Here is a 25,354-nt window from a genome sequence, read left to right as displayed (position 1 = left end):
AGGGGAGCTGGACCGACAGCGTGGCTGCAGTGCCGCAGAAATACAACTGGTCCAGTCGACCAGCAGTCAAGCTGCTAATAACATCCTCAGCTTGAGTCCTTTTGAATGGACATTTTGGACACATTTTATGTAACTGTGTGCCTTACAACCCAACACGCGAGTGGGTTTATTTTTTTTGAGGGAGCATAAGCGTGTGTGGAGTAACGCCCACTGTCACGGATATCTGGCCGAGAGGCTGACAGTGACAGACCGTAGAAAGCAGCCTGCTTTCCCCGGCGCCGGGAGCCACCAACCCGGCCGGTGGGATCGGCTAGCTGGAAGGCTAGCTAACTGTCATTAGCCGAGGAGATCCTCTCTGACCAATATCCTCACACACTTTGCTGCCTTGACGTCAACTTAAAAGGGTGAGCTATCGTGCTAAATGAGTCACATTTGTGAATGTTAATAGACAAATGGCTTGCGATTAATGGTGGGAATATATTTAAAAACAAGGGGATGACAGGCTCACCGTTAGCTGTGAGCTAGTGAACAAGAGAGCTAGCTAAACATTCCCAAACTGGACATAACTAAAACATATAGTAAGCTAACGTGGACAGTGGATACAGTGGTTGACATTGTCAACTATTTTCGTTTTTATTTACTGTATATAAACAGTATGTGTCCATATCATTATGCAATATCGAGAGCTCAGTGCAGTGCTGTCATCTCTGAGCTGTCATTCCCAAACACCCAGCCTTAATGTGAAGTGAATGTGGTTTTTATGCACAGTGTGTGATGTTTGTGTTTTAATTTCCTCTCCTCCCAACACATATTTCTGTGACAGTGTGAAGATGGACTGAAACATGAAGGGTGGAACTGTCCCATTACCCAAATAAGAGGGTGTCTCTTTTAGGTATGGTTCACAAATTCCTCTTCTTTGTTCACACTCTAGTTAACCTTTGAAATATAATGTTGAATTATTTCTTCAATAATAAGGTAATGAGGAAACTGACTGATCATGGTTACACAATTGTTTCTTGAACCCACTTTGTTGTGCATAATTTGTTGGTACCGGCAAACCATCTGCTAATTATGTGCAATGCCTTGTTTTTTATGCTGCTGTAACTAAAACATTTCCCAATTTGGGATCAATAATGTATATCTTATCTTATCTTATGTGTTGTAGCCAGTTGGATCTTGACCATTGGCCACTTCTAGCCTACACAACTACGTGTGCGGTTGTGTTTCAGTATTCTCAGCAAACTTGTGTCCTGGCCAATGTTTCCCCATTCCCCACATCCTGTGTTTTGAGGAAGCTTCCTCTTTTGTCCTAAAGTGCTTAGCTGCATCCTGATCAGGGTCACAGATCGCACAACTGCTCTCAATGGGTGCTTTGTTTTAACTCAGAGTTTTCCGTTTTAGCTTGTTTTTGTGTATGTTCAATGCTATACCTTTCTTTGTCACAGAAGGTTGCTGTTATCTTTCTGGTTAACTATCAATTTCCTCAATTTTTGTATCAGTCATAACTTCATGTGGGTGGATACTTTTCTGTGAGTTGAAGGATTGATGTATTTAGTTTGCTATCCACTCTTTTTTTAATATATTATTACTTGTACATGATTTAGTCATCCATCCATTTATCCGTTTAACCTTGTCAGTTTTAAGGCACGGACACACCAAGCCGATTTCGGCCGTCGATAGATGTTGATAGATGTCTGAATGTATCCCTATTCAGATTGGTGTGTCCCGCACCGTCGTGTCTTTTCGGCCGTGCCGACACCTTCCGCGGCCGATTCGACATGTTGAATCGGAGGCTGTCGGCAAAATAAATCACTCTGATTGGCTGTTCAGCTTAGCGAAACACTATTTGCCTGAATGGGAGTGGAGCAGTACAGTACTTAAAGGTGGGGTATGTAATTTATTTCAGAAACACTTTTTGTTATATTCCATGGAATGCTCTTAACATCCCGATAGCAATGAATATATTAAATGCTTTGACAATAAATACATTAAAAAATGTCATCTGTGGAAGCCGTAGCGCTGTAAAAAGCACGACCAATAATTTTAGCCAGCCCGGCTAAAATAACTGGATGGCCTACCTGCCTGTCAGCCTTCCATCTCGTGCACAAACTTATCTCGTGCCCTCATTGGTCATGTGCGCGTTCGTGTGTGTTGGAGGAGGGGCTCTGTAAGGAAGTCTGAAGGAAGAGGCAGATTTTTTTCTGCTGCGTAGTTTCAAATTCTAGCGCACTCGAGCCGGTTTCTCCAAAATTACATACCCCACCTTTAAGTAAATGTACTTTGTTACTGTCCACAATCTGCCTAGAAGTATTTTAATGTTGCAGCTGTTCAAGATTTTAAAATGTTTTAAATATATACTGTTAGTAGGCTAGTTAAACCAATAATAATGCTACGGCTGCAACTGACAGTTATGTAGGCAATTTTTTTTCTTTTCTCAACGCTGTGTGATTAAAAGAATAAACACAAATAGCAGGATAGGCACACATATTTGCTATATCTTGCCCCACTGAAAAGGCACTGCACCGATACTGTTAAAAATATTGGCATAGTTCATCCCTGTGCTGCTTGGCTCGAGCTGGAGCATGTAGCTATTTGTTGTTTGTATATATCACGCAGTCTTCTGGTTGCCTCTTTTGAATGACGAATACACACTACTACGACCTGCTGGTAAGGAGAGTTATTGTCACTCACGCATGCGCAGTTCGTACGTGCTACTTGGCCGTCGGCAGAAGTCTTTGCGGTGTGTTCCAGTGCGACTGTTTGGCCAAGGCACAGGAGAAGTGAGGTGACCAGCCTGTCCTCCTCCAAAAAACGACCAAATAGGTCGATTGTTCAGCAGCTTATTACGACCTATAGTCACGTTTGAAAGTTTAGCACCTCTAGTGGTCGTGTAAGAAACAACAATTTGCGGCAATTGCAAACGCTCCGGAGGGTCGTATATTCATAAATAACCCTCTCTGGAAAATCCTAAATTGTAGAATAGTGATGTTGTAATTTCCAAAGAGCCCACACAAACACATATTTCCCACTGCTTGTGTCACAATCTGTTGCCGTTGAGTCACTGTGTTGTTTTTGTGTTTGAGTGTTAGACATGAGCAGTCTGTCTAAGGTCCCACAAGATGCTGCATTTCCAGTACTCAATAAGAGAGAATTAAATGAGCACATTATTACTGGGAAAATTACAGCTACTGCTAGTAAGCACTTTCAAAAGACATGTTATTTTGTTCATCACTGGTTTAAGAGAAAACCAATATTGGTTATGGATACAGCACTGTACCTTGTGACATGTTTTTTTGTTTCCTGGGTGTGCATCCCTTAATAAACATTTCATTTTAATGTTAGAATAAAACAAATGTTTTTAAAAAGTGTAATTATTTCATAATTGTTGCATATGAACTATTTTGGACCAGCAGCGGTGTAAAGACTTATATATTAAAAATTATACTAAATGTTGTGAAATGGGTCATAGTATTATCTTTTAAAGGTTTAAAGGCTACATTAGTATTCCTCTTCTTTCAATGAAAATAAGAAGCAAATATTTTAGAGGAATTGGGTTTACTTTTATTCCATCTCCCTTTTTCACATTTGTTTTACAATACCCTGGTACCATGCTCAGTATAAATAAATCATGCTTTTTCATGCTTCATGTGCTTATCCGCTATACTGATATCAATTTCAAAAGAATAAAATCAAAATGTAAAAACTTAACATCAAAAGGTATAAAGATAGGTTGATATGAACCTATAAAGACTTGCAAATGAGAAAGGAATGATTTCAGGTATATATAAACTTCTCCTCACCTCCACCGCCAATACTAATCTGCAGACACAGAAAAGATGGGAGCAGGAATTAGGCATCACCCTTACCCCAGTTGAGTGGGACAGAATCTGGTCGAACTCAACATCAATCTCCAAGTATGTCCGGTTTAGAGTAATACAGTTACAAATCCTTCACAGAGCATACATCACACCCTGTAGACTCAAAAAGATGGATCAAACACTCTCGGGCCTATGCTGGCATGGTTGTGCAGAAGTGGGTACCCTTTTACATTGTCTTTGGTCCTGTCTGTGCGGCTGTAAAATGTCTTTGGGACGTAGTTGGAGATACACTCGCTGAGATCCTGAACATAGAGATACTCTTAACTCCAGCTACATGCTTGCTGGGATCCCTGCTCAATGGCATAAAATCAAAATGTGCAAGTAAACTCATAGCCCTAGCATGCCTTCCAGCTAAACGCCTCGTTCTTATGAACTGGAAAGTCAGAAAGCCCAATTGCTTCAATTTAAATGGCTGGAGGACTTCCTAAACATCTTAAGTATGGAAGAAGCTGCTTTCTCCCTGTTATATTTGGTTAAGCCAGACAACAGGCTTTGGGATAAGATAAGGGCTTTCCTGGACTCAAACCATAATATTAATACATAAATATAAATAAAGACAAATAAACTATGAAGAAACAGAAAAATAATGGTAATAATAATGAAAGAAGTTAAATTAAATGGGAAATGGATGAAGAGGTGAATTAATCAGAAAAGGAAGAGATTACATTACATTGCATTTAGCTGACGCTTTTATCCAAAGCGACTTACAATAAGTACATTCGACCAGGAAGACACAACCTTGAAGAAAACAGAATCATATAAGTACATCAGGTTTCATAGAGCCAAACATTTCAAGTGCTACTCAACTGGCTATAGATAAGCCAGTCCTTTATTAGTATATAAGTGCTGTGTTAGCAGTTATTTGTTAGTAATTCTATCGCTCAAGGTGGAGTCGAAAGAGATGAGTTTTCAGTCTGCGCCGGAAGATGTGTAAGCTTTCTGCTGTCCTGATGTCAATGGGGAGCTCATTCCACCATTTTAGAGCCTGGATAGCAAACCCACGTGTTTTTGCTGATGGGAACTTGGGTCCCCCTCGCAGCGAGGGTGCAGCGAGTCGTTTGGCTGATGCAGAGCGTAGTGCACGCGCTGGGGTGTACAGTTTAACCATGTCCTGGATGTAGGAAGGGCCAGATGTGTGTATATATAAACACTTATTTATTTGACTATTTATCTATTATTAATGTTTTTGTTTTATAATAATAATGAGGAAACAATGAATCTATATTATGAAGCAAAACATGTATAAATACAACGCCATATGCATACATAAAATGTAACTGACAATGTAATCCCCCTACCTCCCCACCCTTCATGTTATTGTCCTGTCCTGTTTGTGATGTGTGTGAGCCATGTATATATATATATATTTTTGTCTTTGAAAATGTCTAATAAAATATAAATGTTAAAAAAAAATTCTAAAGAATATATTTTGGATAGAGCTGCTTAAATCACATTTAGAAGAACACATGTTCATTCGGTTAACATCCAGTATGTTTCTAAGTGGTAGGATAGGTTATATAGTAGGTTAGAATTTCATTCAATATTGATTCAGAGTGCTACGACTTTTTGAAACTGCTGAACACCTACAAACGGGACTTCTGATGCACAGATGTGAGCTGGGCTTGGAGAGCTTGTGATGAAAGTCTTTTGTTGGATTTGTCCGCACAGTTAGAGTATCAGATGAGACACTTGACCTGGCTGAATTTCCACTTCTTTTGTCTTTGCATTTAGTCTCAAGTGTCGAGTACTGTCAATAAATGTTCAGCGAAGGCATCCATTGTAGACCAGGGACTGGATCCAAACAGAAAGATAAGCGTGTTTCTCTCAGGATTGTTGCATGTGGTGGTGCTGAGTTCATAAACAAATGCTATCCCAGACTGAAGTTTGATTTGCTGACAAATGGATTAGAGATTTTACAAGATGCTCTCAATATAGGTGAATGGAGTAAAAGCCATTGTGCCAGTTGATGGGCCAGAATAAAAAATTAACAACTTGAGCCATACCGAAATGTTAACTTTCGCAGTGGCAGAATTTGTCTTCATGCATTGTAGGTTTTTGCTAATGTCGGTCGAGAGTAAAAGTATTTAAAAGTAAATGGGCTGTAAGTGTCTTGGTTAGATACACTTGAGTGACAAGACAGGGTAAACTATGCCAGTTCTTCACCTGACTTGCATGCTCTGCTGTCAGTCACTGTACTTGCTGTTTTGTGGTTGACTGAACATGCTTGTTCTCTTTAACTCAGTGAGCACTGCTAAGCCTCGGCAACATGCAGGACTGCAGATTCACAGAGCTGTACTGGCGAGTTTTCAACTGAAATGAGCTCAAAAAGTCACCAGATTTGAAGTCATCCTTATATAAACTTTCTTTATATAAGGATGCCATTTAGTTTATTATTGCGTAATTGGGTTACTAAATCAATGCTTTTTTAAATGACAGTTTTTGATACATTCTTTTAAGCCACAAGGCAAATAAACAGTTGCTCATTTGGTCCACCCAGTTATGTATACTAAACAACATTATAGTCAGAAAAAATAAACACAAAGTAAAATGTATTAAACAGTCAAATTGCATATTCCTATTTGTATGTTAAGTATTACCACAGAGGGGCTTTCGTTGCATTCGAATTAAAGCCTGTTTCTTTACATTATGACTGTCAAAATATTTGTTGTTATTTTTCAGGTTGTGCTCTGCAGCTTCACTCTGACTGAGCTGGGAGACAGAGAGGAAGATGCCTCCCAGGCCGTCCTCAGGGGAGCTATGGGGCATCCACTTGATGCCTCCCAGGTACGCACACTAGAACAAATTGTGAATAAAAATGTTTTATTGATCGTAAAGAATAGCCTCAAAAAGTACACATGCCTGTTCTTTTATTAGGTTTAAGCCTTTAGTGATCGTTTTTAGAATGTTAGTTTGATATGGTATGTTCCTTATTAACACACTGAAATGCCTAACGAGGGACTAGTAGGCTTATTAGTGAAAAGTAATGTTAATGATTAATGATTCATCAACATATTATAGTAATGCTAAGAGTTTCTGCAGGATCCTGGTGGACTGCCTGCTGCCCAATGGGATGATTCTGACCCTGGAGTGTCTCCGTGAGGCCACGCTCATCACCATCAAACATGAGCTGTTCAAAGAGGCCAGGAAATATCCTCTTCATCACCTCCTGCAGGAGGAGACCTCCTACATCTTTGTCAGTGTAACACAAGTAAGAGTTAATCATCTCAATTTGAATATCTCTTACACATAAGTTTCCACCTAAATACATAAACACAAGGGAAATCCATTATTACAAGTTTGATGGACTAACCCCAGAAAATCAGTTAATAATGAAGAAAATAAATGTTTCTGGAGCTGCTTTAGGTGCTGGTAAAAAAGTAAGAAAGAAATAGGTCTCTAGAACTTGTGTTTAAAAACAAACTGTTTCACCTGTAAAAAAACATCCATCCTTCACCTACAGGAAGATGTAGTTATTTCAGAAATTCCCAATGGTTTCGTGAAAAACATTTGTTTTGCCTGCCTGCAGGAAGCAGAGCGGGAGGAGTTCTACGACGAGACCCGGAGGTTATGTGATCTCCGACTCTTCCAGCCTTTCCTCAAGGTCATTGAACCAGTTGGCAATAGAGAGGAAAAGATCCTCAACAGAGAGATTGGTGAGAGGTTTTTGTCCTCTAATAGCACTTGTTCTATTGGATCCTTTGTGAAAAAATGTGGACGAAATAAAGTTTGAAACATGCTTGTTCAGAAAGAAAAACTATCTCTAACCTACTACCTACCAATGTTGAAAAGAACACTGACTCTGCTTTGTATTTTTCAGGTTTTGCCATTGGCATGCCTGTGTGTGAGTTTGACCTTGTGAAGGACCCGGAGGTTCAGGACTTCAGGAGAAACATCCTGAATGTTTGTAAAGACTCTGTGGAGATGAGAGATGCCAGCGGGCCCCACAGCAGAGCGCTCTATGTTTATCCTCCCAATATAGAATCCACACAGGAACTTCCAAAACACATCGAAAGCAAGCTGGACAAAGGTAGGCAACAGCTTAAGACTTTTTTCAAGTAAAACAAAAAAAATACTAATTATTATTATTAAATAGAAAACAGAACACGAAAAGCACTTAAAGACAACAGGGAGCAGGAGGTAGGTTTTAGCCTCCCATCAATACGTAATGACTACTAGCCAGCTACTACAATGGATATGAACTGCAGTAATGGGCAGGTCAATCAATGACTGATTGAGGTACTACTACTGTCAAGCTAAATACATACCAGAATTTAAGGTGGGTGGTTATTGTTTTTCTGGGTTGCTGCTAGAGTAACATTTGATTCATTTTCTCACCTTTCTTTTTGTCTCTCTGTCATGTTTTGTAGGTCAGATTATCGTTGTGATTTGGGTGATTGTTTCTCCAAACAATGACAAACAAAAGTATACACTGAAGATCAACCACGACTGTGTGCCTGAACAGGTAGGATGAACATGGACTAAAAGGAAAAGACGATTGATTAGTTATGGACCTGTCACTCTTTGAATATAACACGTGGGATTTAAAGGGTGTCTAATATAGGCGCGTATCTTGTCCTAAAGGTGATTGCAGAGGCCATTCGTAAGAAGACACGCAGCATGCTGCTGTCCCCAGAGCAGCTGAAGATGTGTGTGCAGGAATATCAGGGTAAATACATCCTCAAAGTGTGTGGCTGTGATGAGTACCTGCTGGAAAAGTACCCCATCAGCCAGTATAAGGTAAGGGCGTCCCCAGATGATAAAGACATACAAGAAGAACAAATGTATTTGGAAAATTTGACCTCAAATGACTTGAATGATAAAAAGTAAATATTTCCCGAGAAATTCTGCAGAATGAAGAGTTGGAATGTCTCACACAAAAAAACAATCAAACCATCAAAGGATGCTCTTAGATGGATGAAGCTAATCCGAGATTTTAAATAAATCCCGTCAAAGTCAGGATATAGACAATGTCTCATCCAATTGAGATCTTTTATTTATTGTAAACATTGAGTATATGTCAAAACAACATTGCCTATTAAAACACTGGAACCATTCCCTCATCAAGCACAGCAATGTGATCCCACACACAATGTCCGTGTGAGCCAAATCAAAGCAGAAGGTGCACAAAGTATCAGTGTTTCCTCTACAGTCACTTCGTGGCTGCTGGAAAATGACAAATTGATATCAATGTCACACTTACGCATGCTGTAACTCTAGCAGCTCTGTGGACTCTAACCGTCCATCTCTGCGTCACTCCCTCTCTCCTTCCCTCCCTCTAGTATATCCGAAGTTGCATCATGCTGGGCAGGCTGCCTAACCTGATGCTAATGGCCAAAGACAGCTTATACTCTCAGTTGCCTACAGACAACTTTGTCATGCCGTCGTACTCTCGACGTATCTCCACGGCAACATCCTATATGAATGGCGAGGCATCTGCCAAGTCGCTGTGGACCATCAACGGGACCCTGCGGATACGAATCCTGTGTGCCACCTATGTTAACGTCAATATACGGGACATAGACAAGGTGGGGGCGCGCAGACATTACATGAATATACCAGTGTTTGTGCTTCTCAGTCAAATTAAACAACAGATCATCGACTCTAATACCATATCCCTTCATAGATTGTAGGAGAAGATTCAAATGTAGATTAAGAGATTTTTTTTGTAAGGCAAGGCAAGGCAAGTTTATTTATATAGCCCCTTTCAACACAAGGCAATTCAAGGTGCTTTACAAAAATGAAAGACATTCAGACAAAGGCATTTAAAAACAGTAAAAGATAATAAAAGAAACATTAAAAGAAAAAATACATGAATAAAAAGTACATGAATAAAAAGTTACAGTGCAGTTTAAGATATGAATAGTTCACACAGAAGTTCCACTTTACTGATGAACACAACGGCTCAGTTTCAATTAAAAGTAGCGACAAAAAGATAAGTCTTCAGCCTGGATTTAAAAGTAGTAAGAGTTGCAACCTGCAGGTTTCTGGGAGTTTGTTCCAGATGTTTGGAGCATAATAACTGAACGCTGCTTTACCATGTTTAGTTCTGACTCGTTACCATTCCCTTCCTGCACTAGTAGTAACATTTTGTATTCATTCTATTTTTTTAGATTCATAAATGGATATTTGTTTTTAAGCTAAATCCGTTGACTGTTATTTCAGTTGTGCAAAGTGTCCCATCTTCCAACTCCCTCACTTCCTGTGGAAACAAACAGTCATTGTCCACGTCTCCTGTGCACAGAGACCTTGAAGGGAAAGCAGCTCTGGTAGCTCATGTTGATGTGCTGTCAGGAATCATTTGCACAAATGTTGTGTTTTCATAAATGCCAGACTGCTCCATAAAGGTAAAGCTCATTTAATGTGACAGCTGTTACAAGTTGCCAATGGTGTCCAACAGTTAACTATTTTACAATGTTATAGTGCAGCTATGCCAACAACTCTTATTGATGTTTCCCTTTCTCGTTCTGTTTTGCTTCTCTTTTATATTTACAGATTTATGTGAGAACAGGCATTTACCATGGAGGTGAACAGATGTGTGACAATGTCAACACGCAGAGAGTACCTTGTTCTAACCCGAGGTAATTGACAACTCTTCATAAAATACCTTTTAAATTACTAAAGCAGCCCATTCCTGCAGGACTTTTTTATCATGATTTTATTTGTAATGACCTCTTCATTATATAGTGACAAAATGCTTAAACCACATGATTAGTCAGAGACAAGTTAAACAAATAAGAAGGAATAAGATAAAGATATTTAAATACAATGAAATGAATCAATTATTAGTATCCAATAATATAAATAACTTCTACTTCAATTTAACTTTCTCTTTGTTTGACTTAGAAAGTGACAATTGACACTTCAAATTCACCTTAAGTAGTCTAGTGCAGGAAGGGAATGGTAACAGTTACTGTAAGTGCTGACTATAGTAACACTAAACTGCTGTATTACATTACTGGTGAACCCAAGTCTAATCTATTGTATGCACTGTATAGGCCTGTAAGAACAATCCCTGTGTGATAGCAGTGAAAGGGGGCACAGGTTTCTTTAGGTCATTACTTTCCCTGAAGGATTATATATTTGAGATGTGTTCTTGTTGTACTTTTTTGGCCTTGTCTCATACATTTTCTCTGTATCTCTTTCTTTTGTTTGACTACAGGTGGAATGAATGGCTCACCTATGATATGTACATCCCTGACATACCTCGAGCCGCCAGACTCTGCCTCTCCATCTGCTCTGTCAAAGGCAGGAAGGGAGCCAAGGAGGTAGGATATAGAGCAGTGAAGGAAATGACCACACAATGCAACTTAACTGGACAGGAAGTGGACATGCAAAAAACAGGAAGTGTCTTGCTAGGCTATTTTGATACTACTGTTGAATTGTTTTCAACAGTTAGGAACAGTTATGGAAAAGAAAACCTACAGTTTTATAGGGGAATGCAATATCTTTGGATAAAAAAACACCAAAACATCCATAACCGGGCAACACAAACAAAACATAAACCAATGTTATCCAAAGGATAAAAATAGCTGATCATACAAATACCATCAGCAGTATATGCCATATACTGCAGAGAGCAGATGACCTCCATGTGTCTCAATCCTTTATTCAACACTGGCATACCTAGCCATCCTGAAGGGTCCTATATGTGTATAAATGCCTCTTGTGTGTGTATTGTGTGCTGGTATTACTATATGAAGCTACCTTACATCATGTGTCAGTCTCTCTCAGTATATGTGTCCGAGGTGAACGGGAGCTGTGGTATCGTCTTTGGCTCTGTTTAATTACTAATCTGCCATGGGCACTGTGGTGGCAGAATACATCCACAGAAACACAATCAGCGGGAGAGACTTTTCCATTCATGCTTCAATATGTTTCGCTTGTGCAAGCCGTGCTGATGGCATGTTTTGTAACAGACTTTTATTCTCACTTAATACTCATACTCAGTATTTTAATTAAATACTTCGAAAATAGACAAATGTATACTTTAATTGTGGAACATTTTAAATTAGGGCTGAGATGTTAGCTGTTTAATATCTTGTGATTTAAAACTTAAAACGTTATGCTTATTTTAGGTGCATAATATTAATATCAAACGTACAACACAAATAATAATGGTATGTATTCTGTTTGGAAACCATGTGTTGTAAAACAGTTTGAAGTGTGTCTGAGGTTTTGTGCATTAGGTCAAAAAGTCGTAGCAGACGCCCACACGGATTGATTCTTCTTCCGTCTCTCTTTGGTACAAAAGCTGAAAGAAAGAGAAGCGGGTGTATGTGTGTGAGAGAGAGAGTATCAATGGATGGCAGACATGGATATTGTAACAGACACCCGGGGTAAGCCCTATCCTGTACAGCGCAGAGGCTGAGGTCAGGTTAACGGATGCTCTTTCAGGCCCAACCTGATAAACACTGCTTTACAGCAGCCTTTTGTTCCAGCACTTACTATTAATAGGTGCATTTTGACTGGCTGTCTGCATGTAACTCTGTCTGGCTCCCCATGTTGCCCTTTGTCCTCTGGTTCCATCGCTTCCCCCAAGTGAAGGATCACTCTGAAGATCAAGATGTTATCTTAAACATTTCCTCTGCTTTTGTGGAGGCTAGCTTAGTGGCTCTGGTAGAAGGAGTACTGCAGTTTAAGGATTGTTCGATACAATTTATATATTATATTAGATATTGCCAAGACCCATCATTTTACCGTCTGTTAATCCATAATCAATTTCTCATAGAAAGGTTGAATTTAGAGTTGAATTGATCATTTTGCCAGCAATTCTCTATTGCAAACTAAAAAAGGGACTAGAGGAGGGCAGAACTCAGCCAGTCATGAGCGCTAGAAATAAGTAGTGTTATATTTCAACCCAGTCTCATGGTATTTCGTGTTCACCAACACGATTTTTAATCTATTGATTCGTGTTCACCAACACGATTTTCCCCTTTTTTTTCGTGTCGCACAGCACGAAAAAAAGGGGAAAGTATTTCAACTGGTAATGTGTTTCGTGCCTGCAGCACGTCTTTTTCTCCGGTCGGGTCGTGGAAGACCGGAAGCTGTGTGGTTCATAAAAACATGTTCTTACTCAATATCAAGCCAAAATTATTGCTTTTATTTTAAATCGTATACTTTTGGACTTTTGTTGCCGTCTGTGAGGAAAATAAATGGGGCTCAGAGCCTCAGAATACTGAAATCTGTATTTTTAAATCTTTAAAATTTAATTTAATCTAATTCGTTATTCTTTTCAAAATAACACACTGTTATTTACTCACCAATAACACACAATTATCCTTGCTTTTATTTATTGGTTTAATTCCATAATCTCTGGCTTTTTTTGGCGTCCGTCAGGAACTGAATTTCAAAATAAAAATAACCGGAAACAGACGTAGGCCTATAAGGGACATTTCGAGCATCATTGCGATTGTCAACATTTCTGAGTTTAGGATGGCCAAAGACACTACACTACCCATAATCCCCAGCTATCGTTTAGGACTACAGTCCCCGTGATTAATCTTCAAACTCTGGGATTGGATGTTGAAGTGGCAATGCACCAAGGTTACGCCAAGCGTCAAACAGCTGTTTGAAATGGAACGAAACCACGCCAGACTATCCAAAACTGGAATTGAACGCCCCCCCAGAACTACACATGCTGGCTAAAATGTTCTATGGGACATCTCTACTGAACGTTTTCGTTTTTCCCACAATTAGAAGTTGCCAGTATTAAACACATTGGTGTTGTCAAATGTAAAACATATAATTAATAAATGGGTGAAAATCGCTTGTGTCCATAATGTGCAGCATTAATATACCCACATGACAGCTCATTGTTACTTTGTAATTCTACTCCACTACAATTCAGAGGATAACCTGGTATTTTTACTCCACTACACTTATTTGAGTTACTTTGCAGATTCTGATTAATGATGTGAAATATAAACAACCCTTAAATCAGACTTTAGTTACACCTGAGTAAAATTCAGGTAAGGTGATTGTCAAGTGCCAACAATCAGGAGAGATATTTGATAGTTGGTGCTTGAGAAGACTAAACATTTATCTGCAATTGACATGAATGGAAACGAGTAATAAAGTATATTCATTACTCGTTATTCTCTACTAATAGTTAATTAAAGACTGTATATTATGGATATTTTGTACATCCCTTTCAAGATTTCAAGATTTCAAGATTTTCAAAGGTTTATTGACATATCATATACACAACTACGGTGTAGTTATGCAATGTCACAGGTTCCTCAACAGTGCATTACAAGACATCTATCAATATGTGTGTACCTCCACCATTAAACTGTCATATTCTGCACATTTCTTATACTATCTAGTATCTACATACATAAGAGTATAATTCATATGTATAATATCAGTTAAAATAAGTGCTTCAACATAGTTAACATTGCAGGAAAGCAATATATTAGACGTTAAGTACTTTGTGAGGCTTAATATTTATCTGTAGATAGATACCCCCAAAGTTTTTTTCTTATTTAAAAGAAGACCTTAATCTAAAGTATTATTTAATGTTTAAATAAAGGTTAATTCGTTTTTCTGTTTTGCACCTCCTCCTATTAATATCTTTGTACATCCTGCACTAAACTGTTTTATTGTAGAGATCACTTATAGTATCTTCTTGATTTTTTATATTCTATATTTATACTTTCCCCCTATGAAAGTATGTACTCTTAATATTTTTTTAATCAAATATAACACATAAAAACAATAATTCAATAACGTGCTTTAACCACTAGGAGGTGCACACAAGGTACACACAGCCATAATAACTTTGTATTATTAGTGTAGGACACTTATGTATGTACAACATCTGAAGCTGTGTAGTTTTATTCATGCTTTCACATAATTTTACAGCATATTGCTATACTATTTCAGACTCAGTATTTACATTCTTACATTCAAAGAAAATCAGTAATATCTTTAAAAACTACAGTCCTTTTATATCAGCTGTGCACCGTTATGGTGTAAATATAACCTATCTATGAATTAGATCAAATGTAAAAGTCAGCAGAATTAGTGTTGATACTGCAAGGAGACGTATTGTGTGAAGAGAAATTGAAGATGTTGTTTAATTGTTGATATATTTATGATCCACGTCAAGTATTCAGTTTCGGCAGCATTACTTCAAGTTTTTCCAAAGGTCTTCTCATCAGGGCTCTATAAATAAAGAACTACGGCAGATCTGTAATATGTAATGCAGCCGAACCGTGTATTACAATGCCGTTATGTGATCAAAGAGAAAAAAAAGAGAACAGCAAGAGCACTCGGAATTAAGTATTATTTTATTATTTTAAAATGTTTTCCGGATTTCATATCATATAAACACCAAATCCCAGCATGCATTGCGGCTAAAACATCCAATCAGCGAGCTTAAACCATAGCTGAGGATCTTGGGTAATCGCTCAAAATGCCTACGTCTGTTTCCGGTTATTTTTATTTTGAAATTTAGTTCCTGACGGACGCCAAAAAAGCCAGAGATTATGGAATTAAACCAATAAATAAAAGCAAGGATATTTGTGTGTTATTGGTGAGTAAATAACAGTGTGTTATTTTGAAAAGAATAACAAATTAGAAGGAAAAAAAGATTTAAAAATACAGATTTCAGTATCCCGAGGCTCTGAGCCCCATTTATTTTCCTCACAGACGGCAACAAAAGTTAGAAATTATACGATTTAAAATAAAAGCAATAATTGTGGCTTGATATTGAGTAAGAACATGTTTTTATGAACCACACAGCTTCCGGTCTTCCACGACCCGACCGGAGAAAAAGACACATTACACATTACCAGTAGAAATACATTGCTTTTAAAATCGTGCTGTGCAACACGAAAAAAAGGGGAACATCGTGTTGGTGAACACGAATCAATAGATTAAAAATCGTGTTGGTGAACACGAAATGCCATGATACTGGGTTGTATATTTTATTGCTCAGAGCCTTTCTATAACACGCTGATATCATTTTACCAGTTGGTGATCCTACTAAAGGGGGCTTCAACGTGAATTTCCCCAGTCTGGAACTAATTTTCCAGATCATTCAGACACCACTTATAGGCAGCACGAATCCCCTTCCGCTCAATGTTAACAAAAGTTATTTATCGATGTTTTTATTTGTATTTACTCCAACATGTAATTGGTTGTTGTGTGGCCTATGCTAGATCATTCCAACTAGTTCCATGAAAGTCAGGCCAGTAGTTTTTCTGTAATCCTGCTGACAGACCAACAATCCAAACAAAAACATAACCTCCTAGGAGGTAACAACAGACGTGTTGTCATATACAGCACCAGAAAAAACATTTAGGATGAACTGAATGAATATCTAGCAAATATAAAAACCCTTTAAAATCACTTTACCTGCATACTATAACCTACTTAAACCTTGTAAGACTCTTTAAACTCTTTAAGTTTTAAAAAAACATTTTTGTCAGGGTATCACCCCATTGTAAACTAACACGTTAAAGGCAAACACACAGCAGCTCTTGATCTGCTTTCTGAGTAAGTGTTTTTAATGTGTTCTCAGCAAAAGGAAACCTTAATGAGACTATATTCTTTCACAGTGCGAGTCCCAGAATATGTTGGTGTTAAAAGCCTCTTTGATATTCTAAATGATTCACCATCTGTGTTTGTGTTTGTTTTCTTCCCATGAGCTTCACACATTGCAATTAATTCAATTTCCACTCAATGGGTCCTTCTCTCTCTCTCTCTCTCTCTCTCTCTCTCTCTCTCTCTCTCTCTCTCTCTCTCTCTCTCTCTCTCTCTCTCTCTCTCTCTCTCTCTCTCTCTCTCTCTCTCTCTCGTTCATCTGTCTCCCTTTAGGAGCACTGTCCACTAGCTTGGGGTAATATCAACATGTTTGACTACACTCACACTCTAGTGGCCAACAAGATGGCTCTGAATCTTTGGCCTGTCCCTCACGGCCTTGAAGACCTCCTCAATCCCATCGGAGTCACTGGATCCAACCCTAATAAGGTATTTGAATCAAGCAATCTTTCAATCACATTGTTTTGCACTGTTGCTTCATTTCATAACAAATTTACAAATGTACCATTTTGGTTATTCACACAATGTGTTGATATTCATTTCTACTTTACAGGAAACCCCATGCCTGGAGCTGGAATTTGACCACTTCAGTAGTTTGGTCAAATACCCAGAAATGAATGCAGTAGAGGATCATGCAAACTGGACCATCTCAAGGGAACTGGGGTTTAACTACAACCTTTCTGGACAGGTATTACCTGCTAACAAGCTGCCTATCAGTGGGCTAGAAGAGTACAATAACACAGTGTATATTGTAAATGTTTTGAACCTCAAACACAAGGAAATAAATGTCAGTTATAGCTTAAGACCATGAGGGGCCTCACATGTTTAATGTTGCATCTGTAAGAGGGCTGGACCAAAATGTAACAATATTGAACTGATTACATAAATGTCAAGTGTGAAATCCATCCCTGAAGACAAGTACAGCAATTACAGCATTAAGAAACACAACTTAAGCTCCATGTTCATTTGTTGACATGTAAGTTACAGTGCTCAAATACACACTTAATAAATAAAATATAACATGTACAGAGTTACTGAGAATAGAATAAGTAAGTTATTAATGAAGGTGTTTGAGTTTCACTGCTCATTACACCCCTTTGTAGTGTGGCATTGATTTATGAGTCCCTAGTGTGAGGTGTGTCCTTGTTGAAGGCATTTCTTGCAATGACAACATCTGCCCAATTAAAAGTCATGCAGGTGAGTAAGTAATGTGAACAGAAAGCGTGTTGTGTAAGACACCACATTTAATTATAGTAAGGTGCATTTTCCACCCAACCATGAAATATAAAATCTCCTGACTCGAGTCGCCCCAACACTTTTCCTGTAACTGAGTCGTGCAGTTAGCTGTTGTATTCAGTTATTCATGATGGTGCAGCTGATGCAGTCTTATCAGGTTTCTAGATGATGTGTGGCATGAGAGCCATGACTTGTGTGAGGTTGGAGTTACTCTGCCATGTGAGAGGATGTGAACAGTGTGAGACAATGTGTTAACTTATTCATGATGTCTGTGTCAAATGTGGTGAATGTCCAACTCAATAAGCGTGAGGATATCATCCGGCTCACTTCTGAGCAGAACATTGTTTTATTTTATCTTAGGTAGCCTACAATTTAAATCTAAATTAACATCAAATGTTACCAGAATATTAAAGATTTTGGCACTTGGTTTCATAAAGGTGTTTGATTGGGCAAGGGACAGTTGAATGTATATACAGATTTATTTTTGGCAAAGTAAGACTAAGACTAAGACTTACGCCGTAAAGTTTAAACAGTATCTGGCTGCATGTCATACCAACTGCATTCTGTCTGGGTCACAGTGTCAATAGATATGGAAGTGAAACGTCTGTTATTCTGCGGACAAATATATCCATTTAGCTTGTTTTGCTAACATTTGTGTGTATCAAAAGCATAAATACATGCTATATTTTATTTTACTGTAGATATGAAGGTTTAACATGCTGTCTACCTACCCCAGTTTTTGTCTCCTATTTTTCTACAAACACTAGGTTTATCCTGTATCTGATAAGATAAAGTCAGGATTTGCATCATTAGAATGAATACATATCAAGTAAAAGCCAGAAGAATACTGGCATTTAAATAATAATAATACATTACATTTATAAAGTGCTTTTCCTGGTGCTCAAAGCGCTTACAAGCAAGTAAAAATTCAAAGTTCATTTCCCGCTTCTCATGAGCAAGCTGCTCCTGTAAAAACAGACCCAGATGGTGATTTTAATACAGTTTCTAATTTTGCCAACCACTACCATGATCTGATACTCTAATGTGTGCATATAAATAATAAGTGATTGTTGGTGTAAATGAAGGCTGTGGTTATCTCAGATCAGTATACAATGTGCAGTGATTTAGAAATGTAAACTTTGAAAGCTGACGGAAATGGTTGAATAAAACAAAATATATAGTGCAAAAGTTAAAATGGTATGAATTACAGACTTTTATCTTTTGTGGTGTGTGGTTTCAGGGGGGTATACTACGAAGCAGGATTTTCGCTTAGCCGGCTAAATTCAGGGAAAACTCCGGCTTTCCGGTCCAACAAAGCTGGTTCTCTTTTTAGCAGGCTAGATCTCCATGGTAACTTATGCTTAGCGGCTAACCTGGGGGGTATACTACGAAGCAGGATTTTCGTTTAGCAAGATAACTTCTGGGATTTCCGGTACTACGAAGCTGGTTCACTTTTTAGCGGTCTAGATCTCGGTGACTTATCCTGGAACCTAGTCTGTGCTCCGAAGCAGGATAGGTTCCAGGATAAGAGCTCAACTCAGCGAAAGCACCACGCCTGCTGACCAATCAGAGCTCAGTATGCGGAGGAAATACAGTTTAAACTGCCGTTGCAGGAAAGACGGCCGGCCAAAATCACCGACTGTGTGAACGTGAAAATGAATAGAACATCACCTCCCATCTTCAAAGCAATCTGACTATTATAACTATACTATTATGTTAAGAAAGCTTAATTAAATATCTGCCACAACATAAGTAACCGGATCAAAGTAACATTACGTTGCCTACAGTCCGCGGCACTGTGAGTGCAGACGTCGATGTGTCCCATTATCATTCATATCACATCATAATGTATCATATATTTCCTTATCTGAGTCAGCTGAGCCGTATCTGGCCGTGCAACACTCACGGCCCCTACACACGGCGGCATGCGTTGCCGCTTCAACGCTTCTGCCCATTCACTTTGAATGGGGTGACGTCACGATTCGCCGAACTGCATTGTGGGAGCAAAGCGTAGCTTCTCTCGCGGTGCTCGCTGCAAAAGTAGAGCAATGTTCTACTTTTGCCGCCTCGACGGAGGCGTCAGCGAATCAAATCCCGCATATGCAAATCTGACAGTTCAAGCGCTGGCCAATCAAACCGTGTGTATGTTGGGAGAGCCAGACCGCAGTTATTTCCCATATGTCAAAAAATTGAGGAGAAAATTATCGTGGCGGTAGGGAATCACCCTGTATATGACCAGTCCCTCTTTACATACAGGGATACAAACCGGAGGAGCCAGGCATGGGGGGAGGTGGCAGAGACAGTGGGTGAAACTGGTAGGTTTTCGCCTGTTTGGGGAGTTTATATCCAGTGTACTTCGTTTGAATGGACAGCTAGCAAGCATATGTATATTTAGCCAGCATGGATGTAGCATGAATGCTTTGCTTTGTATGTCCGGGGCGGGACATTCATGTGATTGGTTGTTGCTCGCGTTGACTCCCCAAGCTCAAGATACGCCCACCGCCAAGCGGCAACGCATGCCGTCGTGTGTAGGGGCCGTCACAGTGTCACATACTGTATGCAGAAGTATTATTTTAAGCAACACATTAAGTTGACGAAACACTCGAGTCAAATGTAATTAAAGTCAGATCCACTCGTGTTTTAGACGGGGCAGTGATATCATAAACCTGTTAATGTACGCATTCAAACACTTTTTCTTTTACCAACTGTATTCACCTTGCAGGTGTAGCTATGTGGCTTTTATCCTGGATAAAGTGTTTAAGTCATGGATGTTTAAAGTTTAACTTCTTCATATTTGACTAATATTATAGTTGACTTTTCATTCAGGAAGTATGACGCTGCGCTGTCAGTACGCTTCTCCATGTTTGTGATTGGTCGAATGCTCCAGATACCACCCCTTTTATGTGAACGAGCACCTAACTAGATAGGACACGGCTGGTTTGAGCGAACGAGTTGATAGCCAGCGTTGTAGGACAGTTTAGCGAGAGCGGCTTCGTTTTGGATTAAGTCAACCGGATAACTCAAAACATATCTAGGATAGGTTGAACTAGATTCGTAGTATACCCCCCAGGTTAGGTTGCAGGCTAAGAGCTCAACTCAGTGAAAGCACTGCCTGCTGACCAATCAGAGCTCAGTGTGCGGAGTTTAAAGCGATCAAGTCATATTACAGGAGAAAGGAAATACAGAAAAGCTGCCGTTGCAGGAAAGACGGCCGGCAAAAATCACCGACTGTGTGAACGTGAACATTAATAGAATATCACCTCCCATCTTCAGAGCAATCTGACTATTATAACATTAGCGTTAAGAAAGCTTACTTAAATATCTGCCACAACATAAGTAACCGGATCAGAGTAACATTAAGTAAAGTCTGCGGCATATCACATCATAATGTATCATATATTTTCTTATCTGAGTCAGCTGAGCCGTATCTGGCCTGCAACACTCACAGTGTCACATACTGTATGCAGCAGGGCCGAATTCACCATATACATTGGGGGGGGACACATCCCCCCCAATATTCAGATACACTCAAAATGTCCCCCCCCCCCCCAATAAATAGCAAAAACTTTTTTTTTTTTTTTTTTATTAAAATAAAATTGCTATTCTATGACTTTTTTATTTTGGCTATTTGTATAGTTGAAAATCTTTATTTTCTGTTATTGTGAACTTCACCAAAATGATATATTATTTTCATATGTAAATTGGTTCCGCCTTGTTTGTTTAGGCATACCTTTATTTTGTACCCGGGGGTGTATTTTGCTGTCGCACGTCTGAGTCCAGCTTCAGTTAGCTTGATGCTCCAAGCAGGTCAGTCATGTTTTAATTTGCCCTCCATCAGTTCTGGTATCTTTTCTAGTTAGCCCTAAAGTAATCTAAGTAATTATTTTTATTTCGTAATGGTAATGTTAATGAACCCTGCGGTTTAGCTTCTTTGTGTAAGTAACTTGTAGTTCTGATGTTAAAACCAAACTTTTCAGGAATAGTAGCTAACTAGCTGTGGGCTAGCTGGTTTCAGTTGCTAGCCAGGGTTTGGTGGGCAATACATATTTATTCATGTGGATTATTTCTATTTTATTTTTGTCATTTGTAGAGTGTGGAAAGATTTAAAACTGTGTGACATCTATGGAATACCAAAGGTGCCAGAATTAATTAAATAAATACTCTACAATTATTATGAAATAGTATTTCAACAAAACAAAAGGGCAATAAAGTGTTCCTATTTCTACTGAAATTGCGTGGCACATACCTTTCTATGGATTTAAATGCTTTAATATGATTATGATGTACTTTATTCATCCCTAATCTCTGCCATTACAAACAACGAAACAAGAAAAGCTAAACTAGATAAAATAGGGTGATGTAATACAATGCACAATTAGACATTATGGTAAAACATTTTAACCAGTTAAGCCCCAAGCCTGTTTGTCAGGTCTCAGGCTCGAAAATGACATTCCCAGAACAATTGACTATATCTTCACTTCTAAACGGGGTAAATGAATAATAATTGTTCTCAAAGCAATGATAATAATAGTATAGATAATAGTTGGATGTAGAAAAAGTCAGAGTCAATATAGATGTTTTTAAAGTAAATTCAGATTGAACATGGTAAAAAAGTGTAAATTATAGTGTCCGTCCAAAAAATAAACCATTACTTATAGTGAAAACCACCCTTGAATGATGGGATAGTAGACTAAAAGCTGTAGGAATCCAAACTATAACATATAAGTACCCTGTATCAACATTGATGCAAAACAAGTATTTCCAAGGCACACCTTTATATGATCATTATAATTATACAAAATAAGATAATAACAGGTATGAAATAATTCCAACTCATACTACAGTTTAAAAGGGGAGTGTTTTGTAAAATATGCATAAAGAAAAAGTAAATCTGTTCAGTTCTGTTTCATATGGTTTTGAGAGATGTATCCATAGATTTAGTCCCTAATTTTGCTCTCAAAGTGCATCAGATTGATGCATTTAACTTCAACATTTAAAAAAAAAATGTCCCCGGACCCCCCTAGAGGAGGTTAGGTCCACCACCTGCCCACACCCCCCGTCAAATTGTCCCACACACATTGAGGATGCTTCCTACGCCCATGCCTGAGACACAGTTTTGTTAATATTGTTGTTTTTTTCCCCCACAGGCAGGGGCATGGGGTGTAAGTAAGGGATAATGTGCAGCAACGCGGTCATTATGGGGAAAAGAACACCGACAGGCTGATCAGGAGCCCGACGCGAAGCGGAGGGATCTAGATCGGCATGATGACCAAGTTGCTGCACATTATCCCACTTATTACATGGCCACATTCTCAACAAAGTAACATTATGAATCCCAATATTAATTGAAATGCTTTTATGGATTTAGAAAATTATTTTATTGATTTAAAAAATAGTTGTATTGATTTAAATTGACATGCATCCGCTAAGAAAAATAGTCCGTTGTTACTGTTTGAACTAACGTAGCAACGGCAGGAAGTGCTTCGATAGCGTTTTTGAGGAGCTTTTTGATTACAGATTTGAAAACATCGCTGCTTGCTTTAAAAGTAGCACAATTCATTAAGTCAAACCTTGGAAAATATCTAGATATCCCTGCCCTAATGCCAAAGGAACTGCACACTGAATATGTGTCGCCGTTTGATGTCTATGTCTGGACCGCTGCGTAAAAAGGAGGGTTTCTGCCCGTTACTTCTCCGCTGTTTTCTTGTCCCTCTTGTCTTTTTCTTTTCTTCACTGGGGACTCATCAGCCACTAACCATTACTCCAAATTACTGTGCTCTCCAAATATATTCAAATTAATGTTAAAATCCTCCATGATGCTATCACACGACAGCGGAAAACTAAAGACAATCAGACAGTTTGCTTGCTTTTCAAACTGTTAAATTTGAAAAACAGTTAGAGCAGGGGTGGCCAACCCGCGGCTCTCGAGCCGCATGCGGCTCGAGAGCAGGGGTGGCCAACCCGCGGCTCTCGAGCCGCATGCGGCTCTTTGCCTAGTTTCATGCGGCTCTTCAGTTCATATCGAATTTTATGTGTGAGTTTGGGGGAGAGACACTGACTCCTGACTAGTGTTGCACGGTGTACCGATACTTGAAAGGTACCGCGATACCCTGCCGTTAAAAACGTTACGATTCCTCCGTTTCATTAGTATCGGTACTTTAAGAATGACGGGGAAAAGTACTCCGGTGAGAAAGCGCCGTTTTAATAAGAGCCGTGTGTGTTCAGCGCTCTGCTTCCACTCCCTGCACTGCAGCCGTGCCTGCAGTCCCGCCCCTCTCAAGCACGCTCTAAGTGCCTCCCCTCTCTCGTGCACGCGCTAGCTGCCAGAGCATGTGAGAAAACGAGAAGCATGGCTGCAAGTGGGAGTGCAGCTGCCGCTGCGCCTCGGCTTGTTGACAAAAGACGCCAGAAGCGAAATTTGGAAGTATTTTAGCTATATCTCTGACAGTGAGGGCAGTGAGGGCAAGCCTACGGACACCACATCTGTAAGACATTTATTAATTGTATTTAATACGAATTCTTGTCATTTATTTTATTTATTGTTCCCATTGTTTAAAAGTTTGTGTTATGGTTCTGGTGTGAAATAAAGTACAATAATTACATTTAAGACCGTTTCCCTTTTTTTAAGAAAATATCGAAAAATAATCGGAATCGCAATTCTTGACTTGGTATCGAAACCAAAATGTTGGTATCGTGACAACACTAGCTACTCCTGACAGTTAAACCTGATATTTAGTAGGTCTGTTAAGTATTGAATGCTGATAATTCTGACGTAATTTGGCCGGTCAAAGTTGTTTGGGCTCGGATAAAATCGCTCCGTTACTTTCGTCCCGTGTTATGTATGTTGTGTGTCAGTATGAGAGGATGACAGCGCGTATAATTTTGATGTGGCCCAAGAGCCAATCACAATAATACCTGCGATGCAGTGAACCAATCACCTTTGAGGGGGGGGGGGGGGGGGAAACCTATCGTTGATTAAACATTATCCAGTGTTTCCCCTACCATTGTCTTGGAGGGGCGCTGCGCCCCGCCAACGGAGCCCCGCGCCCCCCCTGAAATTCAAGGTGTTTAAAAAAAATATATATATATAATTTTTTTTAAAAATATATATATAACACCAAATTGCAAATAATCTATAACTACTGTCACTTTTCACATTGAACATGTGCTCTTTTATTAAATAAACTAAACGCTTTCATTTTAAGTTGTGAGTTTAGTGTTTTTGACCCTAAGAAACACTGATGCATTAATCAATAACAATAATCCACAGCTCCTCTCTCTGCTCCAGAGGATTTAAAAAATATATATCCCAATGCCACAAAAATGCATCAGTGACGTGGTTGAAATCTTGTCTCCAGAAAACAAAAAACTGAAACAAGCGATATCAGTGACTGTGTGTTTGATGTGGCTCTTTGAAGTAACATAGAAAAAATGTGGCTCTTAACCTCTGACTGGTTGGCCACCCCTGAGTTAGAGCGTCTCTTGTCAGTTTGAAAAGCCAACGGTAGGAACTGCTTGCGTTTTTGAGGAGCTTTTTGATGACAGATTTGAAAACATCGCTCCTTGCTTTAAAAGTAGCACAATTCATTATGTCAAACCTTGGAAAGTATCTAGATATCCCTGCCCTAATGCCAAAGTAACTGGCAACTGAATATGTGTCGCCGTTTGATGTCTATGTCTGGACCGCTGCGTAA

General features: G+C 39.0%; 1 protein-coding gene across 3 annotated transcripts in view; it reads left to right on the top strand.

Annotated features, from left to right (window-relative positions):
* Nucleotides 1–25,354, top strand: part of LOC117542378 (phosphatidylinositol 4,5-bisphosphate 3-kinase catalytic subunit alpha isoform-like) — a 37,776-nt gene continuing 12,422 nt past the window's right edge. The window contains exons 1-13 of one of the 3 annotated variants that reach the window (XM_034210005.1): nucleotides 2–404; nucleotides 824–892; nucleotides 6,558–6,662; nucleotides 6,918–7,086; nucleotides 7,405–7,531; nucleotides 7,696–7,905; nucleotides 8,246–8,340; nucleotides 8,460–8,615; nucleotides 9,158–9,403; nucleotides 10,371–10,456; nucleotides 11,038–11,143; nucleotides 16,701–16,853; nucleotides 16,978–17,112. In XM_034210005.1, coding sequence (XP_034065896.1) covers nucleotides 6,607–6,662; nucleotides 6,918–7,086; nucleotides 7,405–7,531; nucleotides 7,696–7,905; nucleotides 8,246–8,340; nucleotides 8,460–8,615; nucleotides 9,158–9,403; nucleotides 10,371–10,456; nucleotides 11,038–11,143; nucleotides 16,701–16,853; nucleotides 16,978–17,112 — 1,539 coding nt within the window. In that variant the 5' untranslated portion in view covers nucleotides 2–404; nucleotides 824–892; nucleotides 6,558–6,606. Of the gene's footprint in view, nucleotides 405–823; nucleotides 893–1,716; nucleotides 1,884–6,557; nucleotides 6,663–6,917; nucleotides 7,087–7,404; nucleotides 7,532–7,695; nucleotides 7,906–8,245; nucleotides 8,341–8,459; nucleotides 8,616–9,157; nucleotides 9,404–10,370; nucleotides 10,457–11,037; nucleotides 11,144–16,700; nucleotides 16,854–16,977; nucleotides 17,113–25,354 lie in introns of those variants that run through there. The other 2 variants (XM_034210007.1, XM_034210006.1) reach the window with 2 other exon arrangements.

This window comes from Gymnodraco acuticeps, unplaced genomic scaffold (genome assembly GCF_902827175.1).
Source record: "Gymnodraco acuticeps unplaced genomic scaffold, fGymAcu1.1, whole genome shotgun sequence".
Taxonomy (NCBI): domain Eukaryota; kingdom Metazoa; phylum Chordata; class Actinopteri; order Perciformes; family Bathydraconidae; genus Gymnodraco; species Gymnodraco acuticeps.
The sequence above is the reverse complement of the archived record's forward strand: the minus strand, read 5'-3'. Positions and strand labels throughout refer to the sequence as shown.